The sequence below is a fragment of the Taudactylus pleione genome, unplaced genomic scaffold, assembly GCF_031769625.1.
Source record: "Taudactylus pleione unplaced genomic scaffold, aTauple2 ptg000198l, whole genome shotgun sequence".
Taxonomy (NCBI): Eukaryota; Metazoa; Chordata; class Amphibia; order Anura; family Myobatrachidae; genus Taudactylus; species Taudactylus pleione.
This window is the reverse complement of record NW_028284600.1, coordinates 9,707,278-9,733,555: the sequence shown is the minus strand read 5'-3', so window position 1 is coordinate 9,733,555 and position 26,278 is coordinate 9,707,278. Positions and strand designations below refer to the sequence as shown.

At 43.1% G+C, this 26,278-nt stretch overlaps 1 protein-coding gene across 1 annotated transcript in view; it reads left to right on the top strand.

Moving 5' to 3' along the window:
- LOC148518851 (alpha-2-macroglobulin-like) overlaps positions 1-26,278 on the top strand; it is a 239,391-nt gene that overhangs the window by 105,863 nt on the left and 107,250 nt on the right. The window contains exons 13-18 of the mRNA XM_088476973.1: positions 2,452-2,597; positions 2,769-2,918; positions 3,753-3,905; positions 16,418-16,505; positions 18,943-19,063; positions 26,010-26,235. Of these exons, the coding sequence (XP_088333099.1) occupies positions 2,452-2,597; positions 2,769-2,918; positions 3,753-3,905; positions 16,418-16,505; positions 18,943-19,063; positions 26,010-26,235 (884 nt within the window). The remainder of the gene's footprint in view (positions 1-2,451; positions 2,598-2,768; positions 2,919-3,752; positions 3,906-16,417; positions 16,506-18,942; positions 19,064-26,009; positions 26,236-26,278) is intronic.

Below are 26,278 nucleotides of genomic sequence, written 5' to 3'. Positions count from 1 at the left end.
CAAAGGCAGTGATTATACATTATGGCATTAATATACATCTCTAGCCGTCCCTGCGCCGCTCACACATTAGAGACTCCGAGGTTCCATCGCACTGCGTGACGTTGCAAAGATGCGACCCTGACATGCACCACGCTCTAAAGTGGTTGTTCTTCTAAATGGACCAGCACAGCACTGAGCTCAACGTGATCACATTCAGCTCTGTGAAGGGGAGGTGAGTCTTCAGCCTTGCTGGCTGGCTGCCTGCTGCTGCTGTGTGATAATAATAATAAGTGATTCGCAGTGTAGTAGGAAATTATTAATATACACATTATCACTGTATATTTATAGTATATACACACGTGTGTGTGTGTGTGTGTGTGTGTATATATATATATATATATATATATATATGTATATATACTGTGTGTGTATGTGTGTATATATATATATATATATATATATATACTGTATATCTATATGTTCAGCTATTTATGTACTTATTTATAGTGTGTAATCTATATGTATATATATATATATAGCCTGCTAATTTAACCACTGGGCCAGCTCAGTTTCCATTGGCTTTGCCCATCCTCTCTGCTGTCCTAGTCTTTCTCCCCATCACAGCTCTGTCCTGCCCCCATACCCATTCTGTTGGATCCCGGCTCACATACTTACCCCAGCGGACAGTCCAACTCTCCTAAGGCTGTTCCGTCTGAGCCATCTCCTTTGTAGTCTGACAGCCTTACACAATTATAGAGTATATATACAGTATATATGAATGTCTATGTGTGTATATATATATATATATATATATATAGGAAGTGCTGCAGCCAATAAGATCTATCTCCGCTTCAGCTCTGCCTTACTGTCCCCCTGCTTCCTCTGCCGCACGTCAGTCATCGCAAGGTGCAAACACTGGCTGGTTACTGAGTGGAGAGGATGGTGCTATGCTGACAGGGTGACCCACGACAGGCCTCACTGACGCAGAGCAGGTTCTATATTCAGTAGGGATAGGATACTCTTAAATCTCCTGCCGCTTCTCCCAGGAATCTGTACAGTAGCCCAGGCAGGGCTCACCTTCTCCCCAGTGGTAAATGTGGGAGCACGAGGAGTGAAGTATTCCCGGGGGAAGCTTTTAAACTCGTATCATCCACCCCCTCCCTCCTTACACAAATACACACTGCTGTCAGTGGCTGAGATGTGTGCCACATGCTACAGACTCTAACTTGGATAGATAAAGCTCATTCCCTGATAAAGTGGCTTCTACTTTTCAACGTGGCATGATGTGTATCGGGGGCACTAAAATTTAGAATAAAGTATATCTGGGTGGCACTATGATGTGGCATAGTGTGTACACTGGGCACTACAGTGTAGTACACTGTGTTCCAGGGCACTACAGAGTGGCATAATGTATAGTAGGGGCACTACTATGTGGCATAATGTGTATTAGGGGCAGTACTATTTGGCATAATGTGTATTAGGGGCACTACTATGTGGCATAATGTGTATTAGGGGGTAGTACAATGTGGCGTAGGTTCTATTTCTGAGTCAGATGCAGAAGTGCATGCAGCAGTGTCTATTAATGATCACTCATCTATGACTTTGCAAATGCTACTACAATCTTTTTCCTTTGAATACATCAGTGCGTCCCAATCTACAAGGTCTGAGACGTCCACTTTCAGCGTCCACTCCATACACATGTTAATACCAGTTGGTGCATTCTTAGATGCCACCATCGGTCGCACCATCAAAACTTCCACCACCCCATGGCAGCTGCAGTTTCTCCATCTGACTATGGCCCCTTCTACCTGCGGCTTGTATCTGTGTATGCAGTCGCTTTCCTTGACATGCCCACAACACTCCCATAATGAAAACACAGAACAGAACCACCTGTTTCCTAACCTACATTGCAAACATTTTTAGAATAAAAGTTCTGGAATGTTTGCTTAAAATTATGTGCACTGATTATATAAAGCCTGAGCTTTGTTACCTATGGAAAAGTTGGTTACACTATAGTTTCAATATTTCTTTCCACCTATTTTACATTTTAATGGGACTCTGAAACCATGAGGTAGGACCTCAGATTCTATACATTATGGGTACCTGGGACTCACATACTGTAATTTTTGTGTTTGTGTGATTACTGTATAGATAGATAGAAAGAGAGCTTGGGGTGGTTGACGATAGGTGGTAGCTTTGCCCTTTATGGTGCAAGCCACAGCCCACAGCACAGACCACATCCCTTGTACAGACCAAAGCCCCACAACAGTAGTCACACCCCTGTCGTAATGGTCACACCCCTTGCGGCAGCACACAATAGGCCCTTCGTAGATTTCAGATCCAGGCCCATGTGGCCCTTAATCTGGCACTGATTGTAACTGTCAAGATATTGACCGGATCCCATCAGGAAAGTACAGACTTTTACTGTGCAAAATTTCCCCCTAACGTTTCATACGTGTCTTCTTTACACAGATGTAATCGGCGAGGCTTCTTTCAACCTTCCTCTAAATGTTGACTTCTCTCCAACCTTTCACATTATTGGCTACATTTTGCTGCCAGATGGAGATATTGTAGCAGATTTGGCTAAATTAAGCAGGCAGAGATGTTTCAAGAATAAAGTGAGTCCAATCATTCAAAAGATCATTCAAAAGATAACTCTATTGATGCTACTTGTTATAAATCATACTTAATAATGTAACAGCGGGTAAACAGTATTGTAATAATACAGTAAGTAGCAAACTGCTAGTCAGCTACTTGGTAAATTTAACCATATATCTCTGTATTGACAGGTATCATTCGGGTTCTTATCAAATAACGTACTTCCTGGATCGAATGTGTCTTACCAAGTTCGGGCTGCTCCTGGTTCGCTCTGTGGTCTGAGGCTGGTAGATAAGAGCGTGCCATTAATAAATCCTGAAAATGAGCTGACTGCTGATAAAGTAATTTAACCCTTTTGTTTTGATAAGTAAGAGAGGGGTGCAAATGTAAGTTTCCATGGGCCTGTGATGAATTACATGTGCTGACTAAGTACTTCAATTGTGTACAGTAATGCGCTGCAGAATTGTGATAACAAGTCCCCCTGGGGTGCCCTAAATCTAACACCCACCCCAGCCCCGGACTGCTAATGTGATTATGATAGGCGTCGGTATCTCGATGCCCATCATGAATCCCTAGCCGGCATTCTGCCATCATGATCGTGACCGCGGCCACAAGGCCACATTACTACATACCATTTCTATTGTTGTCTGTGTAAAGGATTCAATTTTTTCTTTCTTATGGTGTAATGCCATCTATTGACATCTAATGTCTGATGCGCAAATTCCAAGTGAGTTTGCCCTTAGTAGATTTAAAACTTGCAAAATCGACGGGATATCCCAGAAAAACACCTAAATCGACACTTTTTTTTTTTTTTACAATTTACCTCTCAGTTTCATGCCTGGAATTTTTAGTTTTAAGCAAAAACACACAAAATAGTGTAATATATGGCTGAGCAATAAAGAAAGCAGTTACCATCAGATGTGCATTCACAGTCAGCCAATAATAAGTGGTTGCTAATGCTGGTGACAGTTTATTTTACACAGACTGGCAAAGTACTCACACTGCATGAAATCCAAGAGCAGAGCCCTATCTGACATCATGACATTAGGAAGATGGGGCCAGTATGCTGCCCGGACCAGAAAGCAGTATATTCTCATATCTTAAAATAGCAGTTATGTAATACAAAATAAAGTTTGTTGCTAATCTAATTTTCTATGTTTCTTTCAATTTCCAAGGTTCACGATCTCTTCCCTTCCCCAAAGTCGATACATTCTGTGTTTTATGACAGACGAGTTGTGGATGATATTGAGTGTGATGGTTCAAATTCCAGATATAGAGCTGAATTCTCCACTAGTCGAGGTTATCTTGATGTATTCAGCAACTTTGAGGTATTGTACAGTCAATCATATATATAGTATGTTTTAAGTTTATCAAATTAATATTTAATTAAGTGGGTCAAACAGTTGACATATCTATGGGGCCCATATACTGATAAATATATATATATATATATATATATATGCTGCAAAAAAGCATTACTCAGCGGACTTCACAAAAAAACAATATCAAGCAAGATCCATAATATCGACATTTCGGGTTTATTGCAAACTTTCCTCAGGATACAGCGAGAGAGAGAAGGAATAGGGAGAGCCCCGAGAGAGAGAGAGAAGGAATAGGGAAAGACAGAGCGAGGGAACAGGGAAAGAGACAGAGGGAATAGGGAAAGAGACAGAGGGAATAGGGAAAGAGAGAGGGAGAGGGAATAGGGAAAGAGAGAGAGAGAGGGAATAAGGAAAGAGAGAGAGAGAGGATAGGGAAAGAGAGACAGAGAGAGAGAGAGAAGGAATAAAGGAGAGCCCTAAGAGAGAGAGAAGGAATAGGGAGAGCCCTGAGAGAGAAGGAATAGGGAGAGCCGAGAGAGAGAGAAGGAATAGGGAAAGCCCCGAAAGAGTGAAGGAACAGGGAGAGCCCCAAGAGAGAGAGTGAAGGAACAGGGAGAGCCCTGAGAGAGAGAGTGAAGGAACAGGTTGAGCTGAGAAGAAATTGAGGGAGCTGGGAGAGACATAGGAGAAATAGGGGGAGCTGGGAGAGACATAGGAGAAATAGGGGGAGCCGGGAGAGAGAGAGACAGAATAGGGAAAGGCGAGAGAGAGAAGGAATAGGGAAAGCCGAGAGAGAGAGAGAAGGAATAGGGAAAACCGGGAGAGAGAGAGAGAGAAGGAATAGGGAAAGCTGAGAGAGAGAGGGAATAGGGAAAGAGAGAGAGGGAATAAGGAAAGAGAGAGAGAGAGAGGATAGGGAAGGAGAGAGAGTGGGGGAATAGGGAAAGAGAGAGAGAGAGGATAGGGAAAGAGAGAGAGTAGGGGATTAGGGAAAGAGAGAGAGTAGGGGATTAGGGAAAGAGAGAGAGAAGGAATAGGGAGAGCCCTAAGAGAGAGAGAAGGAATAGGGAGAGCCCCGAGAAAGAAGGAATAGGGTGAGCCTTGAGAGAGAAGGAATAGGGAGAGCTGAGAGAGAAAGAAGGAATAGGGAGAGCCCCGAGAGAATGATGGAACAGAGAGAGCCCTGAGAGAGAGAGAGAGAGAGAGAGAGAGAGTGAAGGAACAGGGAGAGCCCTGAGAGAGAAAGTGAAGGAACAGGTTGAGCACAGAAGAAATTGGGGAAGCTGGGAGAGACATAGGAGAAATAGGGAAAGCCGGGAGAGAGAGAGAAAGAATACGGAAAGCCAGGAGAGAGAGAGAGAATAGGGAAAGAGAGAGAGAGAGAGAAAGAAAAGGGAAAGCCGAGAGAGAGATAGAGAGAGAGAGAGAGCAATTGGGGAGGCCAGGAAAGACATAGGAGAATGGAGCTGGGAGAGAGTAGGAAGGAATAGGGGAGGATGAGAGAGAGGAATTTGGGAATCCGGGAGAGACATAGGAGACATAGGGGAAGCTGGGAGAGAGGAGGAATAGGCGGAGACGGGAGAGACATGGTAGAAAGAGGGCAACCTGGGAGAGAGAGAGAGAGAGAAGGAATAGGGGAAGCCGGTAGAGACACAGGAGAAAGAGGGGGAATAGGGGAGAGATGGGAGATAGAGGGTAGGAATAGGGAAAGACAGTATACAGGAGGAATAGGGGAAACAGAATGAATAAGGGCAGACAGCAGAGTTTAGGTATAGGGGGAGGAGAATAGGCGAAACAGATAAGAGAGAGAGAGAAGAAATCAGGGGAGATGGAAGAGAGAGTGAGAGGAGGAGGAAGAAGGTCAGATGAGAGACAGAAGGAAACTAATTGGGGAGATGGCAGAGAGAGATACCTCATGTTGTTTTGGAGTGTGCACAGAAGGTTTTAAATAAGGGTGTGCACTGGCCACTTTTCGTGTTTTGTGTTTTGGATCTGGATCTTTCTTCGTGTTTTGGATCTGGATTGGTTTTGCTAAAACCACCCTTCCGTGTTTTGGGTTCTGGGTTTTGTGTTTTGGATCTATTTTTTTTTTAAAAAAAGCATAAAAACAGCTAAAATCACAGAATTTGTGGGTTTTTCTGCTCCTATGCTATTATTAACCTCTATAACATTCATTTACATTCATTTCCAGTCTATTCTGAACACCTCACAATATTGTTTTTAGTCCAAAAGGTTGCACCGAGGTACCTGGATGACTATGCTAAGCACACGAGTGGGCGGCCCAAACACGTGGCCCATCTAGGAGTAACACTGCAGTGGCAGACAGGATGGCAGTTTGAAAAACTAGGCCCCAAACAGTACATAATGCAAAGAAAAAAAAGAGGTGCAAGATGAAATTGTCCTTGGGCCCTCCCAGCCACCCTTATGTTGTATAAACAGGACATGCACACATTAACAAACCAATCATTTCAGTGCCAGGGTCTGCCACACGACTTTGGCTGAAATGATTGGTCCATTTGGGCCCCCACAAAACAAGCTGGCAATTAATCTGTCCCTGCACAAACTGGCTCTACGGAGGCAAGATGTCGTCCTCATCCTCTTCATCCACCAATTCCTCACACTCTTCAGTGTTGTGTACATCCTCATCCTCACAGAATATTAATTCGTCCCTGCTGGAATCCACCACCACAGGTCCCTTTACAGTGGCAAACGCAGGATTTCTAGAGGGGGGTTTCCAAATGCTTGATTTTTAAAATGAGTGCGGCCAGTCCATGAAGAGGGCATAATTAGCACTTAACCAGCTTTAATATGTGCCATACATAGTGTAAAGTGTCATAATTCCAGCATATATAGGACCAGAGATCACAGTAAGCTATTAGATGCGGCAGTAGGGCCATCCTGCCTGAGCTGGATGTTTTTATTTTAGATGTGGGCACCATTCCAGGGCATGGGAGCAATCTGCGGAAGCAGCAGAAGAACCTAGCACTGTCCTGGACATATATATGTAAATATTGGGCTCTATAGCAGTGCATACCTAACAGTGCATGTTTTCCAAATCCCCTAATTGGTACAAAGGTGTATTTATTACTGGCTGATACATGTTAAAAGATCCACAGGTGGTGCTATTTATTTCATTTATGATACTGAGAAGAACATGCAGCGCTAGTAAAATTCTATTATATTACTATTTCTATTGTGGTCATGGTGTGGCCTGGGGAGGGGGGTTTCCAGGCAGACAGAAACCCCTCCCTGCGTTTGCCTATGCTTTATACGTTCTGGAGGCTGGTCTCCCTGGAAGAGTTGATAATTCATTTTTATGAACATCACATTCTCCACATTTTGTGGAGGCAATCTCCTATGCCTTTCGCTGACAAGGTTCCCGGCTGCACCAAACACTCTTTCGGAGTACACACCAGAGGGGGGGGCAACTCAGGTAAAATAGAGCCAGTTTGTACAGGGGCATCCAAATTGCCTCTTTTTCCTGCCAGTACAGGTACGGACTGTCTGACATGCGTACTTGGATGCTGTCACCAATGTAAGTGGTCAGTGGTGACAGTATCATATGCAGTGACAGTAGACATGTCAGAAATTGTTGCCAGGTCCTTCAGTCCGGACCAGATGTCCAAATTTGGTTCTGCCTGTCCTGCATCACCACCAGCGGGTTGCTTAGGATACCTAAGTTGTTTCCTGGCAGCCCCAGTTGCGGGAGAAAATAAAGAAGGAGCTGTTGACGTGTCACGTTCCGCTTCAGCGAACAGTGTTTTCACCAGCAGGTCTTTGCACTCTGCAGGCTTGTGTCAGCCAGAAAGAGAGACACCACATAGGCTTTAAACCTAGGATCGAGCATAGTGGCCAAAATGTAGTGGTCTGATTTCAACAGATTTACCACCCTGGAATCCTGGCAAAGCGAATGAAGGGCTTCATCCACAAGTCCCACATGCCAAGCGGAATCGCTCTGTCTTAGCGACTCCTTCACTTTCTCCAGCTGCTTCTGCAAAAGCCTGATGAGGGCAATGACCTGACTCAAGCTGGCAGTGTCTGAAGTGACTTCACGTTTGGCAAGTTCGAAGGGCTGGAGAACCTTGCACAACACGGAAATCATTCTCCACTGCGCTTGAGTCAGGTGCATACCCCCTCCTTTGCCTATGTCATAGGTGGATGTATAGGCTTGAATTGCCTTTTGCTGCTCATCCATCCTCTGAAGCATATAGAGGGTTGAGTTCCACCGTGTCCAACCTCTTGCTTCAGGTGATGGCGGGGCTGGTTCAAGAGTGTTTGCTGACGCTCCAGTCTTCGGCATGCAGTCGCTGAATGGTGAAAGTGACCAGAAATTTTTCGGGCCAGCCAAAGCGTCTCCTGCACACCCTGTCGTTTTTCAGAAAATTTCGCACCACCAAATTTAATGTGTTAGCAAAATATGGGACGTGCTGGAATTTGCCCAGATGTAATGCCCGCACAATATTAGTGGCGTTGTCAGATATCACAAATCTCCAGGAGAGTCTAAGTGGGGTAAGCCACTGGGCGATGATTTCCCTCAGTTTCTCTAAGAGGTTTTCGGCGGTGTGCCTCTTACTGAAAGCAGTTATACACAGTGTAGCCTGTGCTGTATCCTGTGTTGCTGCCATCTACCCAGACTGTGGGAAGGTATTGATCTAATAGGGGGAGCAGATAATTTAACCCTATATGCTTTAAACTGTGCCTTTCTGAAAAGGTTTTTGATGGTACGCGACCATTTTATTGATTTTGTTTTGAATAAATGTTTATGGTTTTACACTATGTACTCTCCCCTCTTTTTGTCTTATATGACCTTTGATGCTGAGGGGTATTAGTGTGAAAGACCAAGTGGAGAGACCAGGCGGCTTATTCTAAAGAAAAAAAGGATGTACAACAGTTGAACTATAAATGAGTGACTATTTTTGTCAATTTGACAACACCATAGTTTTCACCTTACCTGCACCTTTACTTGAGCGCTTTTAACGACTTTCATTTTTGTGTGTATATACATATGTGATTGGTGAATATCACATTGTTATTAGCTGCCAGGTGCAGCGTGGAGCGCAAGCATCTATTTCTTTTTACAGTGAAGCCTGCCTTGGAACGAGCTGGCGTTTCTGAGATGCTACTACTGGTGATCCTGCTGTTGTTGCTGCGTAAGGTGATACATCTACCCAGTGGGCTGTCACAGTCATATAGTCCTTAGTCTGCCCTGTTCCACTTGTCCACATGTCCGTGGTTAAGTGGACATTGGGTACAACTGCATTTTTTAGGACACTGAGGACACTTTTTCTGATGTTTCTGTACAGTCTTGGTATCGCCTGCCTAGTGAAGTAGAATCTAGACGGAATTTGGAACCGGGGACACACTACCTCCATCAATTGTCTAAATCAATGCACTAATGGTGGATAGGCCTCAGTTATCCATTTTGCTTCAGGATGACTGCTGTTGTACTGCATCCTCCTTGCTAAGGACTGTTGGAGGGTCAACTGTTTAGTAAAAGTAGTGGTGTTCCTACTTCCTCTCAGGGATGATGAACGACTCCCGGCAGCAACAGCAGCAGCAGTAGGTGTAGCAATGCAGGATACACCGAAGGAATCCCAGATAGGAGAGTCAGTCATGCCAGTGACATGGCCTGCAGGACTACTTCCGATCCTGACTAAGGAGGAAATTGACGAGGAGGGAGTTGACGGTGTGGTTTGCAGGTGCTTGGATTCAACAGGACAAAGGGATTTAGGTGTCCCTGGACTGCTTACGGTCTTAGCCAAAGTTTCTGAATTTGACAGTAACTTTTTATGAATGCGCTGCAGGTGATGTATAAGGGAGGATGTTCCTAGGTGGTTAACGTCCCTACCCCTACTTACTTCACCTTTACATATGGTACATATGGCAAGACAGTTGTTGTCCGGATTTGGATAGAAATATTACCAGACCAAAGAGATGGAATGTTTGGTCTTCTGCCCAGGCATGACCGTGATGGGCTTTTTCATCCCACGGACAACAACTGTCTCCCCCGGAGCCTGATTTAAACAAACCACATCACCATCAGAATCCTCCTCGCCAACTTCCTCCTCAGCGCCAGCTACACCAGTATCCTCATCCTTTTATACTTCCACAGTGACATCTTCAATTTGCATATTAGCAAGTGGACTGTGGGTGCTCCTTTCAGCACTTGCAGAGGGCATGCAAATGGTGGAAAGAGCCACCTCTTCCCGTCCAGTGCTGGGAAGGTCAGGCATCGCAACCGCCACCACACTTGGACTCTCCTTGGGGATTTGTAATATCTTCTTAGAACGCATAGAACGCTCAGTTCTTCACTATGCTTTTGCCAGCTTAACTCGTTTGATTTTTGTAGCGGGAAGAGGGCTTCCATCGTCATGTGAAGCTGAACCACTAGTCATGAACATAGGGATAGACCATAACCGTTCCTTGCCCCTCCGTGTCGTAAATGACATATTGACAAGTTATGCTTCTCCTCAGATGATTTAAATGTTTTTTTAAGGTCATTTTCCTGAACTTTGTCATTTGGGATTTTATATGCCCTCTACTATGACATTGGGCATCGACCTTGGCAGACGACGTTGATGGCATTTAATTGTCTGTGTCATGACTAGTGGCAGTGGTTCTTTATCTTTCCCTATTTTATTTTTATCGAACAAAGTTTTGTCCTCCATTTATGTTATATTGATATATACGTGCGGCTAAGGCGCACACAAACACAGAAAAGAAGAATTTTTTTATTTTTTTTAGAGTGCACTTTGGGGGTTACACCACCCTTTAACAGACTTATGACACAGGTGCACGCTTGGCGCTGCTCCTTTGTTGATGCACGTGCAGCTACAGTGCACACAATTCACAAATGTTTTTTTTGCACTTTGGGGGAGCACCCCTGATGCACAGATCACCCCCTGGACAACACTACAGCACCCCTCTAGGACAACAGCCTTTATGGGACACTGCACAACACATCCCAGCCAGCCCCTATAGACTTTTGGTGTGGACACAGCCCCTATGGACAACTGACTGCACAACACAGCCCAGCCAGCCCCTATGACAGCAGCACAACACAGTCCAGCCAGCCCCTATGGACAACAGCAGCACAACACAGTCCAGTCAGCCCCTATGGACAACAGTAGCACAACACAGTCCAGCCAGCTCCTATGGACTTTGGAGGAGTGGACACAGCCCCTATGGACAACAGCAGCACAGCACAACACAACACAGCCCAGCCAGCCCTAACTCCCACCCTTCCTCTTCACTGTCCAAAGCCAGAATGAGAAATGGCACCGACGCGGGGACCTTTTACAGAATCCAAAACCCGCGAGATCCGGAAGGCGGGATGATGACATTTTGTCTCGATTTCAGTTCCGAGTCAGGCGGGAAAACCCGAGCCGGACTCGGTTCCCGACTCGGATCAGGGGGGTTCTAGGCTCATCCCTAGTTTTAAATAGTCCCCATCTGCAGTCCTCTGTGACGCTGCGTCCTGCTGCACTTCCATCGCTGATGACCGGGTTTAATAAGCTCTACCATTTTGTTACCGGCACTATAACCCGGAAGTGCGGCTCATGCAGTTCCACCTCCAGGCCAGCAGACTGTCTATATAGCGCACCGCTCACCCTCCCGCCCAGGTTGACAATGCCCCCATTGGGGCTTGGACGCTGGCCGTGTCATAACATGATTGCGTCATGATGTCATCATGCAATGACGTGGCCGTGCATTAGTGAAAATTCCTTGCTGAGCATGGCACCGCCCAGGAGGTTGTACTGCCCGGTAAGCCTGTGCTCAGCCAAACCGGCCCATTTAGCCATCTGCCCTTCTGGCATTTGCCAGAAGTGCCCGATTACAAGTCCGGCCCTGTATATATGTGTATATATATATATATATATAATATATACATATTGTGGCAAACAAGTTATTGATGGAATATCCATACACGTCTTGCTGAACCAGCTTGCTTCCGTTTTTTCAGGGACTCCAGGATAGTACAGACAGCATCAGCATCCCACCAGCAAAGGTAGACCCTGTCACTGGCTAAACACTGTAGTCACCTAGCTAGTGACCAGCCAAATACTGTAGCCCAGTGTCAGTCACCCCAAAACACAAGACCACCTTCTTATACTTCCTTCCCAAGCACTAACTAGCTAAACAGTCACATGCATGTGGACTACCTGTGAAGCTGTGTTCTGTATGCAGGAAAATGTGAGGAATTAACCCTGTCATCTCTACTTTGAGTCTGCAGACTCCCACAGAAAGCATTAGTCTCTTTCATAAAAGACTGGGACAAACTACCATGTTTGCCACTATATATATATATATATATATATATATATATATACATGCATATATAGTAATAACAAAAGTCAGGCGGCACTGAGAGTCTAAGTAAATCAAATACCCTCTCCAGAGGGATTTAATAGTCAACGTATCGAGGTGAATCCACCCCTTCCTCAGGACAACATAATTATGTTGTCCTGAGGAAGGGGTGGATTCACCTCAAAACATTGACTATTAAATCCCTCTGGTGAGGGTATTGGATTTACTTAGACTCTGAGTGCCGCCTGACTTTTGTTATTACTACATTTTGGGGGTGCTGTCCCCCCTTGGAGGGCACCGGAGCAAGTATTGGGCTATATGCCCTATGACACGGAGTGTGGGAGTGCCGGTGCACTGCATTGTATATGTAATATATATATATATATATATATAAAATAATCCAAAGTTACCTGCACTCCTTTCCTCCACCAACTACCCTGGTGCCAGTCCTCTATGAATCCATGAACACAGCAGAATGGACGGCACTCATGAGACTAATAAAAATGTAAATAAGACCATGACACCGGTCGGCGTGCAGTCAACATTTCAGGGACCTCTCCCTTTTATCAAGACCTGGTCTTATATATATTTATAAAAATAACTCACCATATACATTAGACACTCTAAGACAGAGGTTCCCAAATGCGGTCCTCAAGGTTCCCCAACATTTCAGGTTTTAGAGAAATCCATGGTTGAGAAAAGGTCACTTAATTAGTGCCTCAGTCAATTTGATTTAACCACATGTGCTCAACCATGGATATCTCTAAAACCTGAACTGTTGAGGAGCCTTGAGGACCACATTTGGGAACCTCTGTTCTAAGATATTTAAACACTGTGGTCACATACAGGCACACCAGACATAGGGGTGGCGAGTGCTACAGTATATTGTGGTGAGGTTGAACTCATGTCCAAGATCAAACTTCAAGGCAATTAACCCCAATATTGAGAAGGAGCAAAGAGGAATGTAAAAATATATAGAAAAACAGACATATTTATGCCCATTTATCCATTAAGATAATGTTGGCTTGTAAACACAGGCAAGCTTAGTTGTGCTACACAAGGTATCTACAAGTTTGCACTGAGGGCCTGATTCAGAGCCGCTCATAAGCGGCCGCTCGTTCGCTCCGAGCGATGTTCGCACAACTGCGCATGCGTATGGGTCATAATGCGCATGCGCCAACCAGTCAGTGCAATCGGAAATCGAGCGCTCGCCAAATAGCGAGTGCCTGCTAATTTGAGTGACAAGATGAGGCGTTTGTGGGTGGTAACAGGGGAAGGTGCTTGAAAACGGGGAGTGGAGATCCGAACACTGGCGTGCCAAACGGTCAAAACGGGCGTTTTAAGGGTGTGCATAATTAACAAAGGAGCGTCATCGACCACGTCACTTGGTTGTTTCTTAGCCTGAACTGTTCACATGATTGCGGTAATAAAATCCAACCACAAGCACTGCGAGCAGTTCAGATGCCTTTCGATGTACTCGATTAATCTAGTAAATAGCGGAGATGATGTAAGATGCGAGCGGCCAAGGGGCGTCTTTACAAAATAGCGAGCGCATGTTTCGTTCGCTCGCTCAGACATAGAGGCGTCAACAAACCGCAAAGAGCGAGCGCTCAATTTAAATAGCCGGCCCCTTTTTCTGAACGAGCGAGCGCAAACAGCGTCCGGCTCTGAATCAGGCCCTGTGTTTAAATTATAAATGGCTTCCCCTTGCCAGTCTGCAAGAGTCATCTGCTGGTTATTCTTGTCTTCAGCAACACTACATGGCCCAAAGTATGTGGACACAACTTTTTGTGTTCATCAACTATTCATAGATTCCGTGTCTATGGCCAAGTAGCTACATATTGCGCACACACAATGCCATATAATGGCTGGAGTTTTGTAAAGCACACTGGCAGTGTTCTCTGGAGTGATGAAGCACACTGGAAGTCTGAAGAATTAATCTAAATTTGTCAGATGATAGCAGAATACTTCCTTGCCAAATGAAGTGGTAGCAGTAATGGTTTGGGGCTGTTTTTTGATGGTTCAGCCTGTGCCTATTGTTCGAGCGAAAGGTAATCTTAATGCTACAGGAAACTATGACATTTTAGATAATTTTTGCCATCAGTTTGGGGAAGACATTCTTTTTTAGAATTACAATGCTCCTGAGCACAAAGAGAGGTCCATTAAAAATAATTTTCTAAGTTTGATAGGTAAGAACAGGACAGGCTTGCATAGAGCTCTTACTTCATCCTCATCAAACACATTTTGGATAAATTGGAAAGCCTGGCCTTATTGCTCAACATCAGTGTTGACCTCAGCTATAGTAAGGTCTTGTGGTGAAATAGATGAACCACAGACATGTTCCAAAATCTAATGAAAATACTTACAAGTACAGTGGGGGCTATCATAGCAGCAAAGGGGGAGAAGACCAACTCCATATTAATGCCATTGGTATTGGCATGAAAGATTCAACAAGCACATATGGATGAGAAGTTTGTTAATGACAGAAAGTGAATACTCCATGTTGGCTTCTTTAGGGAGGCTTCAACCCCTAACTAAGATGGCCACCATCTGTAATTCTGTGCATGCATGTTATCAACATGTGTTCATTGCTGTTTTGGAGTGCCACAGTGGGACACGGACATGTCCTAATTATCTCCAGAGAGACCCTGCTAGATCCATCCCAATAAAATCACTTGTTTTGCTTACATATAGGCACTCTCTGGTGACCTGTATACACTGCTCCATGCAGAAAGTGTGTGCATGCATAACTTTGAGTATGAAAGGTTGTCAGCGGTATGCCTCTGATTGAAACCAGTGATACACAGAGTAGCCTGCGTCTGAATGAGCTGCTGTTTCTTAGATGCTGCTGTTGGTGCCGCCGAAGGCAATACACCCACCCAGTGGGCTGTTATAGTCATGCAATCTTGCATTTGCTGTTTTCCGTTTGTCCACATAACTGTGCTAAAGTGGACAGTGGGTACAACGGCACTTTGGAGGGCATTAATTAAGTTATTTTTAATGTCCCTGTACAGGTTAGGAATTGTTTTTCTAGTGAAGTGGAATCTAGATGGGATTTGGTACCGGGGACTCAGGACCTCCATTAACTGTCTAAAACCCACTGCATTATTGGCAGATATTGGATGCACATCTAATACCAGCATAGATGTTATGGCGTCAGTGATCCACTGTGCAACTGGGTGACTGTTGTCATATTTGCTCCCCCTTGCAAAGGATTGTTTAACAGTCAATTGTTTTATAAAGTACTGCTAGTAGTCTTCCTGGTCCCCTTCTGGAATGAAAATCCACTACCAGGAACAGCAGCAGACATGGCATTCAAGGATTCTTATGGGGCAAGGATTGATGTGAATGATTTAAATATTTTTTGTAAATGCCTCCCCTCTCCTCATAAATTTTCTTAGGAATCAAAAAATGTAATTAAATTTGCTACTAATCAAATCTTCCTTTCCCTGCCTTCAACTACATACATACTCCAACTCCCTCAGGCCTCTTGAATAAAGAAAACATTTGTTTCCTGATGTGCATGTCGGAAGTTGAACTGCCATTGCTGCTGCAATCTTTGACATGTGTTGCTGAATGCCAAATATGTCCAGAAATGTTTATGGCCACAGACAATATCTCCTGCATGCCCCTTTAAATTTAAAAAAATATACTGAACCACCAAGTTGATTTTGTTGGCAAAACTTCAGACATACTGTATTGTTCACCCATGCTCTCCCCTCCTCCCTCATAAATTTGCTTTAGAATAAAAAAATGAAATTAAATGTACTATACTACCATTCAACCCTTCTTGTTCCTGCCATCAATTATATACTCCATATTCTTCAGGCCATAGGCTTCCTTATGTGCCATGTTGGAAGTTGAACAGCCACGTGTTTGTGCCGCCCACTGCTGCCGATTACCTTAGTCAGCCAGATAGCTTAGTGTGAATTTTGGGCCTAAACCGGATGAAAACAATATTGTTAGCTGTGATGTGGTCAAAATTGATTGGAAACAAGTGGAAATTAATGTTAATGAGATTAATAATACTGTAGGATCAAATAAAATACAGATACAAAACCAAAACACACAAGGGCGGTTTTGTAAAAACCAAATCAGATCCAAAAACACGAGGAGATACAGATCCAAAACCAAAACACGGGGTCGGTGCACATCCCTATTATTTAAGCACATATTTAATTGTTCACTGTTTTTTTCTCTCTTAATTACAGAATCTGCAATTAAAGATAATTACAAATGCTGAGATTCTAAAACCTGTCCCTTGTGCAAAACCGGATTACGCAGACTATTTATCTGATGGTAACATATTTTGTTTCTGTTCTACATTATTTAATAAAATGTAACCTGATTTTCTAATTTAGCAATATATGCACAGTTCTTATTCTCCCACTAAAATTATTTTAGGTATTTAGTAAGAATAAGAAAATAAAAAGCTGTTTGATGCAGAGCTGTTGCTCATGCAATGTGAGTTTCCACACTTAATATCACCCATGGGAAGTCCATGGGGCAGGTCATCCTGGTTCAAGCAAACTGAGCAGTTGTAGTAGAAAAGAGTGAGCAGGGGTGTCTCTAAGGCTTGGCAAGAAAGGCAATGTTTTTCTAATTAAATGCAAAGCAGTAAATTAAAACCTGCACTTCTATTTATCAAGCAGCTCGTTCAACCTTAAAAAAACAGGCACACCCTTATTGCCCAAATACAATAAACATAAAAATACAAAGGTGAACCAGCACTGGTTAATGAATATATATATATAGGTTATTACACAGGCTATTTAACATCCGGGGGTCTATTTACTAAGCAGTGTTAGGAGACAGAGTGAAAAGTGATAAGGTGCCAGCCAATCCGCTCCTAACTGTCATCTCACAGGCTGTGTTTGAAAAATGACAGTTGGGAGCTGATTGGCTGGCACCTTATCACTTTTCAGTCTGTCTCCTAACACTGCTTATAGCTACATACCCTAGATACGGTTGGTGATACATCACTCATATATCATTCACCATACTATATGCCATCTATTGGAGCACCACCTTATGGGAATTAGTTTACATTGCTATATGCATATTAGTGGTTTCAATCAAATATTGACCTGCTCTTGACTTTTTATCTTGGATACCATTTATCACCAGCATTCTCTCGAGTGAGACATTTCTTCATTGAGTAGATACTGTTACAACTTTGTATCTTTACTCACCTGCATTTCATGTGGACGTTTAGCATACACTACTCATGATTTACATTACAGCCTATATACATTGTCTATGTCTTGCTTTGTGCATGTGTTACCATTTTAATATTTATATTATACATTACCTATATTAAGCACATTTTTTATGATCAGTAGTACCATTTTGTGTATACAGCGCCTCTCCACCTATCTATTTTCTTGTATCATCATCAGTTAAACTGATCTGTATACTCTCTGCTTCACTTAATGAATCACTTTCCAATACAGTAAAGCCCTGTGCCATACTTTAGCTCCAACAGGTTCTGTCTATATGATAACCGGCACAAGTAGCAACATATAAAATACAACACACTCGCTAATACCAGGCTGATGGTCGGACAAAAAACAATAAACACTTTATAATGTATTCAAAGCACCTATATCCCACAAAAAAATAGAAACAAATTTAAAAACAAACACTTAAAAAGTGTGTAAAAGCCAGCAATCGGACTTGCACATCCGTCAGAGCATATTTGTTCAATTCGATTAAGCCTCAGTTCCAATTCAGTTCAAATCCAAAATATATCCGATAATTATTAATTCAGGGTGCATGCTTAGAGGTACAGGAAAAACAGGGTCCTCAAACATACAGTTGGAGCAGAGCAGCGATTACTTATTGACTTTCAATGGCTTGTGTACCACACTCAGGCTATTCCAATGCTGCAGATATCATATAAACTTTGACACAGATAGGGCACTGGTTGAAGTAAAGTCAAAATTTCAGTGCATGAGGAAGTAACGCTAACCATTACACCATTCGTGCTGCCCAAGTGTGATATGTATAGCCGTTTCTAGTGCCAAGTGTAATGTGGTGAGCCATAACCATTGCCATCTGTGGTATGCAGTGATATTAGCAGTACTCTGACTCCTACAATAGACAAGATGGGCAAGAGCTTCCCAGTATGGCTGCCTCCCAGCGATCTGCTTAAAGGCTGTGAAAAATCTCAAAGAAAGAAAGGTCTTTAAAGATTGGGTAGAGCCAAGCCCTTTATTTACTCGTGTCCATTCACTGGCGTAGGGAAGATCGCATCAATTTTCCAATAGCAGCTCAGCATTCATTTAGGGATGGTGATCACAAGATGCCCATCGAATAGTAGCGGTGATGCCATCATTGCAACTTGCCTTGTGATGGCATGAAGATATTGCAAGGAGATTAGTCAAAAGTTTAACCATTGATTGTTAAATTGTGTGCATGAGCTGTAGGAGACTGGATTTTATGCATGCACAATTGAACTGTGCTGTGGACACCTTTTCCGGGTGTCTGAAGCTGGATTGACAGAATAAAACATTAGGAAACCAGAATGTGATGGTGGCAACTATTGCAAACACTATCTGGAATAGAACATACATTTTCAGTGTATCCACTAGGGATAATTTAATTTGTCAGCTCAGAATTTATGAAGGGCAGGCTCCCGAAGCTCCTCCATCTTAATACATTAGCAAACGTTATTCTTTTTTTTTTTTTATCAATGCTAGAGATAAGTATATACATTCATTCATTGTTCTTGTAGGTGAGTCACCAGGTTTTCAGGAGGAACCAAAAATAACCACAAAAATAGCACAAAAGAAAGAAGAAACTAAAGACAAAACATACTCCCCAGAAACCTGGATATGGAAACTGGAACCTGTGGGGTGAGTCTATGAAACTTCGGTTGGCTAATGAGCAAAAGAATAAGAAAGAGTTAGAGGCATATTTGTATGGTTTATAAAAGTAAAAGATATAAGAAAAATAAGTTATATGTATAACATAATACTAAACAAAGTAACAAATTCTTAATACCCTTCCCCTAGGGCCTAACCCTAAACCTTACTCTAACCCTTACCCTAATACTTATCATTGGGATGTTAGCAGTTGGGATTCTGGAGCCGGGATTCCGACTGCTGTCGGGATCCAGTGCCGGTATTCTGAGACCGGCATCCTGACCGGCAGGATGCCATCTACATCCCTTGATATTATTAAACAAAAAAGTAATGATAGACAAACAATGTTGATTTTTGAGGGTAATTGCATTTAAACCATGTTATTGTATACAAGGGAGTAAGTCCTCATGCTTTCTCTTTAAAAAAAAAAAAGTGCCCCAGCATGTGAATGGGATTCCATATAAAAATCAAAACCTTATCAAGATTCTCATTGATATATTTTTGGTCATTGTTTCAGACTAAATAGAGAGTAAACACTCTTCCTCAAGGACATATTTTGCCATAGACAAGATCAAAGGGACATTCCCATTCTCAATCTGGAGGCAACTCTTTAGCCCAATGCTTACTGAATACGTTGGTGAAAGACTGGTATTGCACTGTTAGGGTATGTTTCAGTGATGTGACCAAAGTATTGATAATACTAAGAGGTTTGTTGAATTTTTGAAGGCATAAAGTAAGGCAAGAAGAGCCCCCACAAAAGTTCTTATACAGTGTGCCAGTCTAAGGTGGAGAATGTAAATGGAGCCATAGTAACTCCACTATGATGGAGTCTATATTCGTATTAATGACATGAAAGCAGATGAGCTCCTAATGTGGCAACCCAACATCAATTTTCAAAGGTGCTGTCTGCAATGAAAATGTAGCATTTGAAATTTTATTTAAATCAATAGCAGATAATGATTTAAGAGTTTGTGTCTAGTGCCTGTCTAGAAACAAGTGAAGAAGCTTAGTGGTGGAAGCATCATGTTGACCAAGCAACACAGGTAGGAGCTGTCAGTATCTTCAAGTTGCTGATGACCAGCAAATCTCTGTAGAAGTTTAGAGATACAACGGCACCAGTTTCATATATGATATACTCTCCAATATTAATTCACATATGTATCATCCTTATGGGAGAGAGGTGCTACCCACTATAAACAAACCAAAAATGAGCAAAAAAGTATAATGTAAAGGTGCACAAATCACATAAATGCATATAATTAAAATATCACTTTTATTAATTACATATAACATTAATTTATTCAAAAAGACTGGTGAAATATTTATTTTATTTTTTAATAAAATCTGTGTCGAAGATTGTGTGTTCTTTAAATAAGGGATTTTGGCCCTGATTCAGACCCACTCGCGAGCGGCTGTCCGCACGCAAGTGGGTGGATGGTCTGCACTGCGCATGCGCACGACGGAGGGAGCTCCGTCGTGCGCATGCGCGAGACGCGACGAGCGAAGGACTTTCCTTCGCTCGGAGTGTCTCATCAAAGGGGGCGTGCTGTCGATGTTGATTGACAGCATGCCCCCTTTGGTGGGCGTGCCGGGGGCGTGCCTGCCAAATGGAGGCGTTCCCAAGGGAACGCCTACCGTCAGAAGCCGTCCCCACTGACATCACTAGTGATGTCAGTGGGAGTGATTTTGGCTCTGATAGAGCCAAAATCACTCCTGGCCTTGCGGTTGAGAAACTCAACCGCAGGCTTCTGCTCGCAGTGGCGATGGTCGCGATGGTCAAGACCATCGCGACCATCATCCTGCACGCTCGTATATGCTGTGGGTGGTGACCCACAGCTATACGAGCATCCAGGAGGACGCTCCATTTTAATGGAGGTGGGCCCTGATTCAGAGCGAGTGTTCTGGTCAGAGCGTCCGGCTCTGAATCAGGGCCTTAGTGGTTTAGCGTGCCAATATATATGTAGATTCACAATTTTCCTATTTAATTCTGTCTGAATCTTTCATAATATATTTGGCAACTATTTCAGACCACTGTTCAACAATTAAACAATGTTGCAATATTGTGTGCTAACATTGTATTTTATTTTGTTGAACTCTGTTTAGTTCAACAAAATAAAATACAATGTTAGCACAGAATATTGCAACATTGTTTAATTATTAACCAGTAGTCTGAAATAATTGCCAAATATAATATGAAAGATTCAGACAGAATTAAATAGGAAAATTGTGAATCTACATTTTGCCAAATATAATATGAAAGATTCAGAGTTAAATAGGAAAATTGTGAATCTACATTGGCACACTAAACCACTAAACCCTTTATTTAAAGAACACACAATCTTCAACACAGATTTTATTAAAAAATAAAAAAAAATATTTCACCATTATTTTTAAATACATTCATTTTATATGTAATTAATAAAAGTTATATTTTAATTATATACAACATGTATATGATTTGTGCACCTTTACATTATACTTTTTTGCTCATTTTTGGACCAGCAAATCTCTGCAAAGCTTGGGTGGCAGAGTAAGTTCATCCTGTTACAACTTAGATCTCCTTTATCTCCTTTGCTGCAGAAATTAATGGGACTCAACATCCACATGGGGATGATAATTTATGCTCATTATCCAAAGTAAATGGTCCCATTTAAAAAATAAAAAAAACCTTCCCCCCACTGTTACTGATCATGGTGGGGAGTAACTGGGGACTGGGAAGATGGTTACCGGATACTGACATGTGGCCATGCTTTGTAACAGGAGTAGGGACTTTGGGTCTGATTCACTACCATTCGTAACTGCGATTACGCATACAATTGGCCAATTGTTGAGTTCTGCACATGCATCACAGTACCCGTGCGTGAACTGCCCACTGCAATTGGGACTGCGATCACAGTGACCACGCAGAGTGATTGACAGGAAGTGCCTTTTGTGGGTGGTGATGGGGGGTGGTCGGCTAAACGCAGGCATGCCAGTGGTTTAGAATGCTGTTGCAGGTGCGTGTATAAATTAACCACTGCGATGCCCTATGCATTCTGAGGACTCATAGCGTGCAATGACGTTAACAATTTCTGAGTAAGGTCAGAGCTTGTGCAAGTGTGCATGAGGCTGCGATGGTACTCGATTGTACTGATTGTTTCGTAGTCTTGCTAAATATTACGGATGTGTGTAAGATAAAGCGGGTGTCCTTATGTAGTGATACGACAGCATAGCGATCGCAATGGATTAGCATACTATTGCAGTGGAACTGCATGTGTAATCACCAGTTCGCAGTTGCGATCGGTAGTAAATTATGTTACGGTAGAAACATGTGGGGGCCCTTCATTTACCACTATAATACCTGTTGGCACCCTCCTCCCCCACATCATTCTCCAATACAATATTAGTCCTTATTAGTCCTACAGGGCTCCTACTCATGAAGGCTACAAGAGCACTGTAGAACCAGCACATCAGTAAATGATACACTGCATGGGCCCCACATATGCAGTTGCCGACCACATCCAGCTACACTGCTGAATCCTAGAAAAAAAAGTAAGCAGCCCAGGAGAGCCATGGTGGTTTGGTCTGGGGGCCACATGCCCCCTGCCACCAAGCCCCGTCCATCCCAAAAAATTACTCCTATGCTAACTACGAGTACATGGAAAACTGCAGGGTTTTCTTTACTTAAAAACTAAATATATGTGGGTTACACAGGCAAGGAATTGTACTGTAGCTCAGATCACATGCTGTTTGGGCTATCTTTCTTGTCAGATATGGGAAGTAAATAATAATCAAAAGCACAGGCTACTCCACATCCAGTTCTGTCCTCTAGGAGGAATGAGAAAAACCTCTTTGGATCCCTGCACCTAGAGATGATCAGCCTGAAGCTGAGCAGCACCACCTTGTATCTCTGTACAGTTGGTCTTACTATAGAGTTGGTCTTATTATAGAAGTAAAATAAAGTGCCAGCATGAATTGACAGCCCATTGCTCGTCTTGCATTCCAGTTCTTGCAGTAATACAAGCATAAGCATGTATAGGGGCTCAAGTTTACACTAGTTCTTGTAGTACCACAATTACTAACATGCACTCTTGGTACCTGCTAAAGGAATGGGATGGATGTTGAGTAGCACAGAGCTCTTACAAATGTAAGGGTTAAAACCATGTGTTTCTCATCCAGTATTATCATGCAGTTTCCAAACTGCTACACATTAATAATTGCTGTTTGAGCTGTCAGACTGCAAACTGCAGTTTAGTAGATCGTGCAGTTTGTCTCTGAAAACCACATCTGATGTATGGCAGCTTGAAAACTGCATACAAAAAGCGCTGGTTAGTAAAAATACTTTATAATCTCTATAAAGAGCAGTTCCACATGAGTCATAGGGGTAAATTAACTAAACTCTGTGTATGGTCAGGATTGCAATCACGGGTGTGTTTGGCCATTTTTTAGTACTCGGATATTTAAAAAGGCAAACTCGGGTGAGAAATCACAAAACTCTCTATTAAACATGGGATAAAACACAAATAGATATAAATATGCCATCGGCCAAACTCGCAGGCACTTTTCATAGCCAGGAATACAACTCGTGAATTTACCAAGAATTGTGATTATAATTACGGGTGTAATGTAGCAAACTCGGTGCTAAATAGAAGTTACAAATAGACTACCTCCTGAGCTGCATGTTTAGCAGAAATATACACAGATCAGTGTGATCTGTGTATGTTTCTGCCTGTAATTAGCCAAAAAATAGTTACATTTTAAAGAAAAAATAAAAAAACTAAATAGGGTTTCCCCCCCCCCAAAAAAAACCTTACCAGCCCAGGACTCCTGAGCCAGTCCCGGTTCTAAATATATGGGGGACAAAACATGTAGAGTTCATTTGTATTTTATGAACCAGCACTGGGCTCTGTAAAGCCAGTCCTGGTTTTCAAAATATGGGGAGATTCCCGTTTTTTAAAACCAGCACCGGACTCAAACTAGCCAGAGTGTAATGCCACAGCCAGGGGACCCTTTCGCTGGGTCACCCCGGCCAAAGCATTAACACCCCAAATTAGTCAGCACATGATGTGGATCACAGGGGAGGTGAAGACACCCCAACAAAGGGGTCCCCCTCTCCTGAGCACACCAGGCCTAGGCTGAAGCTGAGGGGCTCTTCCCTGCACCCCTAGCTGGTGGGTGCAGGGATAATCATGGGCATATTAGATGTGTACTATTGTTTTTAACAGTGGGACTACAGGTGCCAGAGTGCCTGCCCTTTGGCACTTGTGGAACTACAAGAGCCAGCAGATGCCAGGACCCGTATCCCCAATGTAAAAAGAATAGTAAAAAAAAACACAGTACACACACCGTAGATAGTCACATTTTATTACACATTCACACATACACTGTACTTACCTTCTCCCCGGTGATTGGTCCCCTTTTCCAGTAGTAATCCAAGGGTTTACCTAAAAAAAATTAAAATTCTCACCTATCTCCTGGCGCAGGTCGGTCCTCTTCTCCAAAAGAGTCCTGACCTTGGCAAAATAATAAACCGACTGAGCCCGGACCCTTTGGATACTGAAGAGATTTATATGTTTCCACATACATCTTCTCCAAGGTAAATGATGGAGACTGGGTGGTTTCTGTCACTTGTCATGCTGCCAGTCAATCAGAGGCCACTCTAGAGTAAGTGGCCACTGATTGGCTATGATCCGCATGGCTGTTGATTGACAGTCATGCGGCTCACAGCCAATCAGCTGCCACTTAGTCTAGAGCGGCCCCGATTGGCTGGCGCCCCCGGCAAATGACGTAACCCATGAGGGATCTGTCATTTAACGAGTAAGAGATGTATCTGGAAACAAAAACATCTCTTCAGTGTTCAAGTAGGTCCGGGCTCAGTTGGTTTGTTATTTTTCCAAGGTCGGGACTATACTGGAGAAGAGGACTGACCTGCGCCAGGAGATAGGTGAGTATTTCATTGTTTACTTCTGGAGTAGGGGACTGATCACCTGGAAGTAGGTAAGTATGTGTGAGTGTGTGAAGTGTGTAATACAATTTTACTATCTACGGTGTGTGTACTGCTTTTTTTTTTTATAGTAGGGATACGGGTTCCTGCCGCCTGCTGGCACTTGTAGTTCCAAAAGTGCCAAAGGGCTGGCACCTGTAGTCCTACTGTAAAAAACTATTGTACACATCTAATATTCTCACCATTACGCATGCACCCACTGGCCAGGAGTACAGGGAATAGCCCTGGGCTTCAGCCTAGGCCTGGAGTGCTCAGGAGAGGAGAGACCCTGTTATTGGGGGGGTCTCCACCTCCCCTGAGATCCCCAGTCTGGGCTGACTAGTTTGGGATGTTAATGCTTTGGCTGGGGTGACCCAATGAAAAGGTCCCCTGGCTGTGGCATTAAACTCCAGCTAGTTTGAGTCTGGTGCTGATTTTAAAAATACTGGTACCCCCACGCCATTTTTTCCCTGTATTTTTAAAACCAGGACTGGCTCTGGGAGCCCAGTGCTGGTTCATAAAATACTAAGGAACTCTACATGTTTTTTCCCCCATATTTTTAGAACCAGGACTGGCTCAGGAGTCCTGGGCTGGTTATGCTTTTGGGGGGAACCTCACACCATTTCTTTTCTATTTTTTTACACATTTTTGACACAAAATACACAGATGCAGCCTGCACGTATTTCAATGATATGTGCAGGCTGCATGTTCGGGTGAGTTTGGTTGCGTTTAGACACAGGGAACTCGGGGATAAACACGATCACATACACCATCGAAAAACACAATTCAGTATATCACAATTCTTGGTAAATTTGAGTGTTTCAGCTAACAAAAGTCTCCCATGTTTTAGCAATTCTGTGTAGCACATTCTCTAGTTTATCTCTCATAGTTCTGTTCAGAACTAGCGGCCACTCTGAGAATCATGAAATATGATTGTCATTCCTCATTCTTCTCTTCTAATGTACTTTCATTCAGGGATTCTGGAAGTGCTGTTCTCCAAGATGCTGCCCCACACACCATCACAGACTGGAACGGAGAAGCCTTCTGTATGGGTCCCAGTGGTGTCGGGATTTCATCTGCTGCATCCCTCAGTGTTTTCCAGCCATTCTCTGTGGATCTCACTTTGCCTTATTCTGTGGTCAGAGGAGAAATTTTCATTCTCAAAGCCTCGGTCTTTAACTACTTGAAAGATTGTATAAAGGTAACGTATAAGTACCATGGTGTTCACTCTCTTTGTGGCATGG